Source organism: Netta rufina (genome assembly GCF_964035555.1).
Source record: "Netta rufina genome assembly, chromosome: 10".
NCBI lineage: Eukaryota > Metazoa > Chordata > Aves > Anseriformes > Anatidae > Netta > Netta rufina.
This window is the reverse complement of record NC_140133.1, coordinates 2,395,359-2,408,557: the sequence shown is the minus strand read 5'-3', so window position 1 is coordinate 2,408,557 and position 13,199 is coordinate 2,395,359. Positions and strand designations below refer to the sequence as shown.

The following is a 13,199-nucleotide window of genomic DNA, read 5'->3' as shown; positions in this document are numbered from 1 at the left end:
TTGTTGTTATTATTATTTTTAATTGTTTTTATATGTTATGCCTTTTTTAGTCTGCATTCCTTGTCACAAATACACTGATGATAATTCAAGAAACTATAGCTGTTGGCAGAGATATTTCAAGAAACATCCATAGTTCTGTATTGGAATTATCCCGTATGCTGCTTTTTGGTTAAAATCCCGTATTTTTTACAGAGAGCAGTGTTTTTTATTTTATATGACACTATTTTAAATTTTATGCTACTGTGTTGAATCTCATATTCGATATAAAACCATAGATATTCTTATGAAAAAAAAAATTATTTGGGAATTCAAAATGAATTTTGAGACTTTCAAAGCAGCGACTACACATGCTTGAAATGTGCATGAGGGCAAAGTTTTTCTTGCTACTTTATATCAGATTTTACTGGTTAATCTTCAGTGTTCTGTTAGCACTTGCAGTATGCTAGGTGGTACTCCATTAACTGTTAGGATGCAAAACATATATCATGATGACGTTACGGATTGTCAGTGAAATGGGCACACTGAAAGTAAAAGAAGGGTAATAAAAAGAGCCTGTGTACTTTTTATGTTTGCTTAAAAACACCCACTGTATTAGTTGTGACTGACTGGTCCTTACTGTAGCTGTCACTGTGTAGTCTTAAATATAGGTGCCAGAGGAAAACTGCCTTCTGAAGAAAGTAGTAGGATTAGAGAGAAATTCAAGAATGCCCGTGAATGAGCAGTGCCTGCAATAGTCACATATTGACATATTGGTGAATCTTAACTATTTTTAGGGGTTTGCACCATTGCCTCTCTGTCATAATATTCATGTCGTTTTCTTTGAATCTAGCAAGATCGCTAGTAAATCTTGTGAAGTCTGTGGCTTATTGATTCATAGCTGGCAGCAGAATTTGTGTTTTTGTGCAGGGAATAAAGAAGGGTTTTGTTTTCAGTAATTATGATGTTCATTTAGGATAGAATGTTCTAAGTTTCTGTCCAAGAAGATCAGGTTCCTGAATTAAAGAAAATATGCATTTAAAACAAATGCATCTGTTATGAAATCAAATTGTGTCTTTGATTCTATTTTATTTTGATAAAAATAATGTGTTAGGAATGTGTTACAGATTACAGATTATAGTATCCATCTATTAGTATAATAACATTCGTGATGACTAAGGATTTTATATTTTGGAGTTTAAATCAAAATCTTTTATCTCTCTGAGGAAACTGAGGCATCTGTTCATACTCTCGGTATAAACTCTGGAAGGATAATAATTGTGGTGATTTTTCGAATAGCTGTATGTGAATACTCTTTTTATCACTGTAAACCAGTTCAATTGACAAATTCCTTTTTTTTAAATGGTGCACATCTTTATTTAATTTGAGCAATCTTAATTGGGAATGTTATACATAGAAATCAGAGCCTGTATATATATTGTAATACGTTCGATTAAATACATTGGCAGTTTAGTTGCCTGAGTAATTTACCATTTTAAACTTGTTGCCTGTCATGAGATACTGCATTTAGCTGAAGGATGCGGTATATTTAAAGATTGCTAGACCAGTATTAAGTCTTTTGTAGCTTTAAATTCTGGGAAAATTTGTTTCTCCTAATATAGAAAAACAGAGAAATCTGAGTCTCAGGGGAAACATTAATGCCCCACTTAAGCAGTGTTAGCCTTTCATAAGCAGCAAATCTCATTTCTCTCTGGGGAGTCCCGCCTGGAACGTAAGATAACCTACACTTACCCTTGCTTTATGCAGCGACTCCATAAAACTCTACAGCTGTAGCTGACAGCAGAATATTTGAATGATTTGAACAGTGTAAATGCCTCATGTTCATTTAACTGAAGAATTCAATCACTTGAATGCCAATGATTATTCCTATTGGAGTTTACATTTAAAAAAGACAGTGCATCTGAATCCCTGTGAGAACATTAAATTGCTATCTAATTAAAGTGCAAAATTACATATATTTAAAAGATAATTAAAGGTTTGAAGGCTGTTGAATAACTGGTTGTACATCTAAATGAATCACTGAAAATTTGTTAGCAATATGCAGAGCTTTCTTTTATTCTTTGCTTTCAGCTTTGAAGTTAGGTATAACCAAGCTCATGGGTTTAAGTCTGGTAGTATTAAGATAAAGGCAGATGTTTTTAATTATGTCTACTCAAACCCCAAATAATTATAAGCAGCTGCCAGTTTTACATAATCCCAAATGATAAGGTCCTGAGAATGCAAATAAAATCGTAAATAGAACAGTTGTTTTTTTCAGCGGCGTAAACCACGTACATGTTACATTGCTGGTCAACTGCAATCCACCTGAAAACATGAGTTCAACCAACACGCCCTTTTTCCAGTCTGTAGTTGTGTGACTTAAAGCTATTTTCTGTTGCTTTGTTTTTTACCTCCCGTTATATATTTCCATGTTGTTTCATTGATTTAAACATAAATGCAGTATTTGTAACATAAGCATGTGTTATAATTGTAAGGAGACAGCAATTTAAATACGCGTGGCATGAGATTTATATTATTTATTTATTTACATTGCTAGAAGGTTCTTCTGTGTACGTGGTACATCTGCTTGTTCCTACTTCTCTGCCTGGAAACTTAGAATTGCATGTTTTCTTCTCTGTAGCAAATGACATAGCTCCTGTTGTCAGCTTTTATCTACAGTACTGCTGGAAATTTTATAGTGTGGCAGTTTTGCACTGCCATCTGGCATGAAAAATCAGTCCAAAATAACTGGTTTTCACTGCCAACCATAACCTAGGAACTTCTGGATTAACGTCTTAAATAATAGGCTTATCATGAAAGTCTCTCTTTGGAAGGAGTTGTTCTTTTTTTTTCCTAAGAAAATCAAAATGTTACTTTATATACATGTGTGTGTGTGTGTATGTATATTAAAATAAGGAACTTTGTACAGCACGCAACTTTGTTTTTGACTGGACATCAATGAATGTTCCACAAATTTAAGATTAAGTGCAGACCAGTAAAAGACCATCTGAAACCATAGAATAGATGCAAATCATGAAATAAAATTATCACAAGAGATGAATCAGGATCGTGGGGGTAGGAAAACAATTTGAATGAAATAAAGAGCTTAAAAGCTGAGCAGTAGTGATTTACATTGAGGTAGGATGCAGCTTCACATGTATCCCCTGGCCAAATGTTTTGGAGCTATGTAGTGAATGGAAACTCATTTGCTATCAGTGATGTTATATAAACAGGTGAAGCACTGAAGGGAATTTTTCACATTTTTTTAATCTCAAAATAATAATCAGTCTATTGAAGCAATCTCTTCCCTTTTCTTCTCATGTCCTTCCCCTATATCTTGCTTTGCTCCATAGTATTTAAACTCAAAGCATTTTAGGGCAAGCATTATTGTGTTAATGGAACAATGCTGAAAGACTTAATCCATATTTGCAGGAATTTGTCATTTGGAATTAATAAAAACCTACCTGAGAAGTAGGAAAGAAGTACCCCTTTTCCTTCCTTTCTGTGTGCTGTTTATTAATTAAAATTAGTTATATATGCAAGCTCAGCAAAGCATATTTGCATTTATTCGTCTCTCTAAAAAAAAGGTGGGGATAATTCTGAAGTTCTATTTAAATTAATATATTATCCTAATTTTGAAGTACTAATCCATAATGATGAAACTTAATCAACTAATGCTGCATTTTAAAATAGGAGTGATTTTATTTATTTATTTATTTATTTATTGTAGTTCCTGATTTCCTACTTTTGTACACTGGATAGTAGTTTGGGATGGAGGAGGTTTTTCCCTTGAAATTATTTTACCTCTTCAGCTTTTGGTGGTTGTTTGTTATATACTTTATTGCTATCATATTTTCTCACAGATGATTCCACAAATGTGGCTAAGCAAGTTCACTGTCTATTGACACTTCCAAGCAATTCAAAGTTGCTCTGACACTATCAGAGCAACTTACTCTCTCCTACCTCTCCATTATCCAGATGGACCACATCTGAGAAATTACTATCACCTTAGACCCAAGGCTTGCAGCTGTTAAGATGTAGTTTGCTCCTTCCATGATCAGATTGCTACACTCTGACTTATAAACACGTGGCAGATCATATTCAGTGCAGATGGTTTGAGACTGTTCATGTTAAAAAAGAAAAAAAAAAAAGAATATCAAAGTGAAAAGTTTAATAATGGCACATGTAAATGGTTGTATAGGGGGTGGTGTAAAAATGTGATTCAGTCTTTAAGCAGTACACGTCACACATTGTTTGAATCATCCAGTCCTATAACAGTTTGGCCAAGCCTCAAATAAAAGATACTGAGGAAGATAAAGCTCATTCGGATTACCAAATAAAATTATTTCCCCTGTTCTTTCCACAAACAAAAGAATATTGAAGCTAACATTAAATTCTGAGCAGACTAAAAGATTCTTTATTCGTAGTTCAGGTATTTAAAAAATTTCAGTGTCTTTCTTTCTCTCTTTCTCTCTCTCTCTCTCTTTTTTATCTTTTCTAGGGTTTATCTACTATATAATATCACTACACATTTTATATTGGCCAAAGTAGATTAACAGCACACAGTTTAAATCTAGTTCTTTTCCTCATGCACTTAAATCAGTGCAATTTGGTAGAATTCCTAGTTTCTGTCTTTCCCAATGGGTCCTATACTGATTTGTTTCAGTGCTTTATAGTAATCTTGCAAATGGGATTGGCTTCAGCCTTCAATCAGTATTTCATACTACAACCAGGAGTCTCAGACAGAGATAAAAGCGAAGCTAGATTCAGTATGCTACCATAGAAAATGGCATAGATGAATGCCATTTTTAAAAGCTGGTGGATTGCTTCCATATCCATGAATAACTTTTACCGAGAAATTAGAATAGTAATAAAACTAGAACAAAAATAAAGAATGGCCTGTTGAACAGTAATATAAAGGACTCGGTTATACTTTAGGCCCCAGTGACATAAGGATATGTAAATTCACTGCAGGGAATAATGTAATAATCTTCATGAAGAACACGTGTAAGTAAAGTTACCCACATATATGAATAATTTATTTTTTATTTTTTTATCAGAACAAAATCTCCCTCATGGAAGTATTTTTTATGTTTTCTCTGCATCCTTTCCCAAACTATATCATGAACATTCTTCACATATTGACGTCTTGTGTAGGCAACTCAACACTAGTCCCCCAAAGTCTAATAACTGAATGAGGGGTTAGGCTTCTCAGTACTTTGTTACTTCCTGTTCTAAATGTCATTTAATATCTGCACTTTCAGTTTGAGTGTTTATGGAATCTACCCCTTGCTTAAGCACTGGGATTTTGGCTTTCTTTCTGCTTCTCTGACATGGAGATAATTCTTATTCTGTCTTCGCTGCAGAACTTTGTTTTGTCCAGCTCTTTATTTAGTTTCTTTTGGATTTTGTTTTTGTTCTTTGCATGCAAGGTATGGAATCTATATGATTAAAATAAATAATTAAAAATTAACATAATCAATGTGATGCAAATTATTTGCTGTACATTTGAAGCCCACTTCTGCTGTCAGACATACAACATCAACTCCCATTGTCATAAGTAAGGTTTTGCATATGTGTCTGAGAATGCAGCACATCCCAGAAGCTGTTCAGCATCTGTGAGTAAGGATGCAATTAAACATTGGAACCAGGACAGGAGTTATTTCACGTTTGTTAGACTCATAGAATCACAGAATATCCCGAGTTGGAAGGGACCCGTAAGGGTCATCAAGTCCAACTCCTGCCACCACACAGGTCTGCCCAGAAGTTTAGACCATGTGACTAAGTGCACAGTCCAATCACTTCTTAAATTCAGACAGGCTTGGTGCAGAGACTATGTCCCTGGGGAGCCTGTTCCAGTGTTCACCATCTTTGTCGCCCTCCTCTGGACACTCTCCAACAGTTTAATGTCCTTCTTGTACTGTGGTGCCCAGAGCTGCACACAGTACTCGAGGTGAGGACAGACCAGCGCAGAGCAGAGCGGGACAATCACCTCCCTCGACGGACTAGCAATGCACCCCAGGATACGGTTGGCCCTCCTGGCTGCCAGGGCACACTGCTGGCTCATATTCAACTTGCTGTCAACCACAACCCTCTCTGCGGGGCTGCTCTCCAGAGTTCTACTTTTGTTCTACGTTTGTTCTACTCAAATGTTCCCAGTTAACTTCTATGTAACATTGTTCAGCTCTCAACATTTCAGAGTTTGACTGCTACCATTTCTAGACAAGTAGGAATAAATCAGACCGAATCTTTACTTGATTAATAGGTACAACCCCAGAGAGTAGGCATAGTTACTCCTTGTAGACATTAAAGGTAATACAGGTATAGCTGCAACCACAATGAGAGGTTTACAAAACATAGAAAGATACAGAAATCAAGCCCTGCTAATGTACCAGACATTATCCTCTCATTTTTTATTCTTGTGAGATTTAACTATGGTAGCTTCAAAGTTTTGTGTTTCTGTACTTGGGTTTTGTTATCTCGTCGGCTATCAGAGCTAAGTCATGTAGCAAGAAGTAATCTGAGCACTGAGCTGCTTGAATTCACGATCTGGTATATGAGCATGTGCTGAAATGAGTAATTCTTTGTCTCTTTACCCATCTGTTGAATAGCATCAGCCCAGAAGTACACTAGGTGTTATGAGAACACTAACCTCTAGCATGGGGGCAGGAAGACTGCATGAAATTACTCTTCGATTACATCCACGTGAATTGTGAGAACTTAGTCTAACAGTTACAGCAGCAGAGTTGCTAAGAGTTTTTTGTTACTCAAAAGAATAAATGATAATTCAGAATTTTATCCCACATAGATTCCCCAGAGAGTAATCTGTAGAAATAACTGAAGTATCCATTTTTTTGAGCAAAAATCAAATCTGAGAAATATTGCTGTTCTACCAATATCTCAAAATCTCTTTGTGATTACAATCCAGTAGTCAACATTTTTTGCTGTTCTTAAAGAAGAGTTTGTCATGCTTGTTTTTACATACTGTGACCCTACAAAGTCAGCTGTGGGATTCACTTGAGAATCATTTAATTGGAAAAAGTCAGGATGGAATAACCTTTCAAATGCTCAGAGAGCAAGTTGTCTCTTTGGCCTCTCAGGTCTCTCTGTGATCTACAGAATAGGACTGAAAATCCCTGCTGCACTGGCCCCAGTGATGAATGGGCTGAATTGAGCACTGACAACTTTGGTTTATGGCAGTTTGTCCTGCACAGGAGAATCAACGATATATACTGCCTTACTGCCTTTCTATCATTCTGTTGTTGGAGAGTCACAGAAGCTGGGAAGATGCAGGATGTGGGGGAATTCTCACAATTCCTAGTGTTTCTTGTCATACCACATAAGGACTAGTGGTGGTGTTATCCTCCGCCTTTATTTTGCCCAGGGAAGTGGTGGAGTCACCATCCCTGGAAGTCTTCAAAAGACGTTTAGATGTAGAGCTTAGGGATATGGTTTAGTGGGGACTGTTAGTGTTAGGTCAGAGGTTGGACTCGATGATCTCGAGGTCTCTTCCAACCTAGAAATTCTGTGATTCTGTGATTCTATTTGAGTAATAAAAGATAAAAGGTCATTTTTTTTCACAGATCTTCTTCCTTATTTACGCATTTCAAATAGACTCTCATAATTTTTCTTAAACATTTAGATTAAGGTGTTTATTCACAGACTTTCCTAAATACTTTTTCTTTCACAGATTAGGGCTTTTGTTCTTACTCTAGTAGACTCTGATCTTGAATGTTCAGCAGAGGGCAGAATTTCCTACATTATAAACTCCCTAGTGTCAAATCAATTTGTCACTAGAATGTTTATTTAAAATGTGAGATTTACAGGGTAACAGTGACTAGTGATAAAAAACTATGAATTATAATTATTAGTATATTACTTTTTTTCCCATGAAGTTGTAGATAAAATACGGTATCAGCAAATGTTAACACCACACTTCTCAAGACTTGCATTTTATCTTGTTTAAAAAGAACCATGTAAACATTTTCTTGATAAGATTATAGTAAATATAACTTCCTGTACAGCTGAAAGAGCTAGTTTGAGACATTTAACATAAACTACAAGAGGAAGGTCTCATGTAGGTTCCATATGAAAAGAAAAAGGTACAACTCCTGAGTTTGACTTCTCAGTGTGTCTTTCAAGATCAGCTTTGTAATATGGCAAGAGATCATGCAAATAATCATGTATGAAGTTTTTTGTTTGTGTTTTTTTTTTTTTTCTTGTTGTTGTTGTTTTTTGTTTTTTTTTTTTACTTCACAGACAATGTGTAGCAATATGGTTCATCTTACGTGAATTAAGCTATCTACTGTTATTTATAGTATTATAGCATATAGCATACAATCAGCATAAGTCCAGCAAATTTAAAAAAGTCTTCTGATACAAGATGCGGAAGCAAAACAATATGTTAAATATTTCACTCACTCTTTTTTTTTTTTTTTTTTTTTTTTAATGCCAGTATGAAGAAGGGAAGAAACGAAGAAAGCCCAACTATAGCAGTGTGGATCTTTCTGAGGTTGAGTGGGAAGACAGAGATGATGTGGTAAGTGATGTGTTTTAAAAACCCTTTCAAAAGTCACTGTTGCATCCCACAACTGTACATGGAACTGTTCAAGCAGTCATTGGAGTGGCCAATTGACTGGTCCCAGGAAGGAAAAAACCCGTAGCCCATTTTAGTTTGTTCAGAATTTTATAACCTTCCTTTTTTTCATATTGGTTCTCACTTAGATGTGCATGTACATACACTGCTAATACAGACTATCAGGTAAAACTCATCACCCAGCTTGTGTGCTCCATGCATCTCATTGTGTATTTTTACTGGGTAGCTAAGAGCACTAGAGAAATTAATAGAATATCTCTGTTGGGCTGGTCCAGGCAACTGCTGAAACTCAGAAATGAAAGAAGGTGTTTAACAACTCTTCATGAGATCTCTCTTTCCTTAATGGAAATAATTAGAGTTGTTTTCCTTAATGTACAAAATCAGATAAATAAACAAATTAGATTCTTTGACCTTTGTTCATAATGCAAATATCAAAGATTCATTCCAAACTCCTAATTTTAGTCATATGGGTAGCTGCAGAAGCATTCATTCTGTGTCTTTCAGGTGTTATGCACATTGTCTGTTCTGGTAAACTCATTTTTCAGTGCTCCATCTACTCTGTGGTTCACTCGTATCCTTACCTTGCAGGCTTAGCCTTTGCTACAGTACTGTATCAAAAGCTTTCCTTATGTCCATGGCTTAACCTTTGCTTGGTCTTTCTGTTACTTCCTCAATAAATCTGATTTGTTAGGCATGATTTGTTTGGTGTGAATCCATGCTCACTGTCCTTAATTAAATCGTAACTTTCCAGGTGTTCCCCTTTCTGTCCTGTAATTTAGTTTTTCCCATAAATTCCCTACTGCCAAAGTCTCGACTGCATGTCTATATTTTTCATAGATGTTTTCTAGCTCCCTTCTCAAATAGCGATACTGAGTCCCCCATACCTCTGCTTTTCCAGAGAGGTTTTGAATATACCCACTGAACATTCCCATATTTACTTTGTCAGGTCCTTCCTAAATCTGGGATGGATCACATACAACTGCCCCTGGAGTTTTGTCAGTCTTCAGATGTACTAATTTCTTGATCCCTGTTCTGACATGTCTATATCTTCTTTCTCCATTGAAAAAATGATCTACCTTTCCTCCCTCTTCGCGCTCCCTTTGTGAATAGTGAAACAGCTCATTTATGTTTTTAGCAATGGCTGTTTTAACAGGTGATAGATTGTCCCTGTCGTCTCCTAGGAGACCATCTTACCTCCTCGTTTAAACTTTTGTGTTGGAGTATTTCTTCTCTATTTTTGCATGTTTTTCTATGTACACATTACTTAGGACTTCCTCAGTAGATTTGCCATGTTCTGTAGCCTGGCACTAAAGAGTTGCTAATCTTATTAGCATTAGATCTAGAAGGGGATTGGAACTTGAAGGAAGTTTTGTATGTTACTGTACTGAAATCTGTCTTTTTATGCAGCTTCTCTGATGTGAGGATCCAAATAATCTTGGCAATCAGGTTGACTTTATAGCTTATCTTTTCTCTTATCTTTGATGGTATATTACACAATCAGTTCCTCTTAAAATGACCTTTTAAATGTTCTTCTCTCAAATATTATTGTTGTAGTTAAATACAGCTTTTAAACCTTCATTAATTTTTCTTCTTGTTTTTCTTTTTTATTCCCTTTTATTTCTTTCAATACTTTATCTGCTTAATTTTTACAGTTTCAATCACTCATATTTAATCATCTATTAATAGAAATTCAGTAGTTTGCTTAATGCGACATTGAACCATTTCTTTGTCATTGAAAATTAGATTTTATTTGTGATTGTGTTCTATCTGAATATACATGAAAGCAAAAAATCCAAATTCATCAGATCCTAAGTATTTTCCTTGAGAACCCTAAGGTCTGTGTGATGTTTTGAAAATTTTAGCAAAATTTGAGTTTTTCCAATCCAGAAGTTGCAAAAAGTTTTATTTCACATTTTGATGAAGATACATACACAAAATTTATCTCTTTCCTACTCATTTAAAAAATAAAATTAAAAAATGTTCGTATTTCTTAATTATAACAGAAACAAAGTCTGCCCAATTATTTCATATTTTGAATATGAAAAATGTTACTCTGCATTACAAACAAACTAAATTGAGTGTTGCATTAGTAGAAAAGATCCAAATCCACTGCCCACTCTGTAATAGTAAAAAACAAAAACAAAAAAAACCTACCTGCAAATCATACAATAAGTTTGAGAAATACTTAATACATAACAGAAAATAGATGTGCTGTTACAGCTTTGGAGCAATAATAAACACAATTTTCAATACTCATATGTAGTACAAATGTGTCATAATTCATGTAAATGTTTGTAATTCATTAGTGTATATCTGAATAAGCACATATTCTCTGATAAATAATCCCCCCAGTAGGTAGGTTTGGTAATAGCATACTCATTTGCTGTTTGATGGTTAGCAACCCACAGTTTTATGAAAAATCAACATGTTGAATATTGTAGAAAAAGTTATTAATGTTCAGAAGGTTGTCATAATTTAAGAATGCCATATATGTTTGGACATTTAAATATTGAAATAAGGGAAAAAAACTGACATTAAATCATATTTTTTCAGGTATTTTTAAAAGTGAGCCTGGTATCATTACAAGTTCTTCCTGTTTGTGAAGTATTATAAAAGTTGGATATTTATACCAAGTTAATAAGACCTTCAAAGAGGCATATAGTCAGAAATACTAAAAGCAGAAAAAAAAAAAAAGAGAAGGGTCTTTGAAAGAAAGGATTTTTGGCACTAAAGAGTTGCTAATCTTATTAGCATTAGATCTAGAAGGGGATTGGAACTTGAAGGAGGCTTTGTACGTTACTGTACTGAAATCTGTCTTTTTATGCAACTTTTCTGATGTGAGGATCCAAATAAGTGTCCAAAAAGCTTGTGTTATTTTTGTTAATCGTTTAAATAGGCACTTCCCTGATACTGTTAATTTTGTGTGAAAATGGTAAAAATTGTTTTGGAGACTTTATATGTTGTGAAATATTGACTTGAGAGTTACAAGTGGCTCTGTTTCACCTAAGGCTTTGGAGTTGATGTTCTTGATTTTTTCTGAGGTTTAGTAGTAAAGCATTGTTTATTCAACTGTAGAGGGAAAGAATTAATGTATTCATAGGGCTGCTTTTAGTAAATTACATTGCTACTGGTATATTCTTCTCCCATGAAACACTTATGTGGAAGCTGAAGATAGTTTCTCACTTTTTACCATGTTAATTTAATGTTTACAAAATTTTCCAAGAATATAGAATGATCTCATATAGCAGTGAAACTGGCTTGTTAGCAATTGATTGGAAAACATTTAGTTGAAAGTAACAATACATATCACTCTAAAGATGTGAAGAAATAGTTTTACTCCAGTGATTCAATAAGGAAAATCTGGCAGAACTAAGCTTAGAATTTTTTTTCACCTTGAAATAGAATTAGTGCAGATATATATTAATCACTTCATTTCCCAGGTTACAGTACCTGCCATGTTGCTGCTACTGTATTTTATTAGGAATAGAAAGCTTAGCACTAGCTTTAGTGTTATTTTAGTGCTTTTTTTTTTTTTTTTTAATAGGGGAAAAAGTGTCTTACAGTAAAGTTTGGAAATATGCATTACTGAAGGACAAGAAGTTTCAATTTGGATAGAAACCTTTTTCTCATTAACTCACATCTTAAAATTCTTTTACTATAATTTCTAGCTGAATAAAGTTTTGTTTTGTTTTGTTTTGTTTTGTTTTTTTAAAGACCGTGAATGACTATTTTGAGGCTTGAAGATAGTACTTATTTTATGCATTTGAGAAGGAAGATGAAACTGCAGAAGAGCTGAGAAACCAGATTACAAAGCCAAGAAATGTAATCGCAGCAAGCAAAAAACAAAAAAAAAAGAAAGAAAGAAAGAAAGAAAGAAAAAAAAGTAAAACTCTAAATCCCACATGCAGACTTGATCTTAAACACTACTGAGAGTTTGGAGGCCCTTTTAGTAAATCTATGACTTGCCTGAGGCTTGTGGGAGGAATGGGTCTCAGACAACTACAGGCACCAGTAGGAGAAAAATGAAAACCATGTTAAAGATAAATGGAACTGTTCTGTAAATGTTAGAAAGTAGATGGTTAATTAAGACCAGCTCCGCAAGTCCAAAACCACAAAACTTAAAATGGGAAAACATTTCCAGAAATGCCTATTATGTATTGTTAAAAAAAAAAAAAAAAAAAAAAAGTAAAATATATGCTTTATTTTATACATGCCTCCAGTTAAAAATTATCCTCTTACACTCCCTGACAGAAGAGTAAGGTTGTTAATTCAAATGTAGATGCCCCAGAATTAAATTTAAAGAGCTGCAAAGTTTGCAATTTTTGATAGGTCAGCCATGTTCAACTTTGTCATGAAAATAAAACCAGATATTTCACTGGCAATTTTGGGCATGCTCTTTTTGCTTCATACTCTTTTTTTGCTTCAAAAAGCCTACAGTGTGCATTGATATGACTGTCTTCACAAATTTTTATTAAAATCTGATGGAATTGCTAAGTCTGGCATGAGGTTCAGAAGAAAAGGAGATACTTATTCTTCAAGAAATCTGTTCTTAAGAATAAGTTCTGTTTGGATTGATAAGCAATAGAAGAGAGACAAAAATGCTTGTTTCATTTACATTTTTCTACAT

General features: G+C 34.4%; 1 protein-coding gene across 1 annotated transcript in view; it reads left to right on the top strand.

The window, feature by feature from the left end:
• Positions 1-13,199, top strand: part of CACNA2D3 (calcium voltage-gated channel auxiliary subunit alpha2delta 3) — a gene marked incomplete at both ends in the record, with an annotated part of 463,508 nt that overhangs the window by 348,775 nt on the left and 101,534 nt on the right. The window contains one exon of the mRNA XM_084292978.1: positions 8,432-8,515. Coding sequence (XP_084149104.1) covers positions 8,432-8,515 — 84 coding nt within the window. The remainder of the gene's footprint in view (positions 1-8,431; positions 8,516-13,199) is intronic.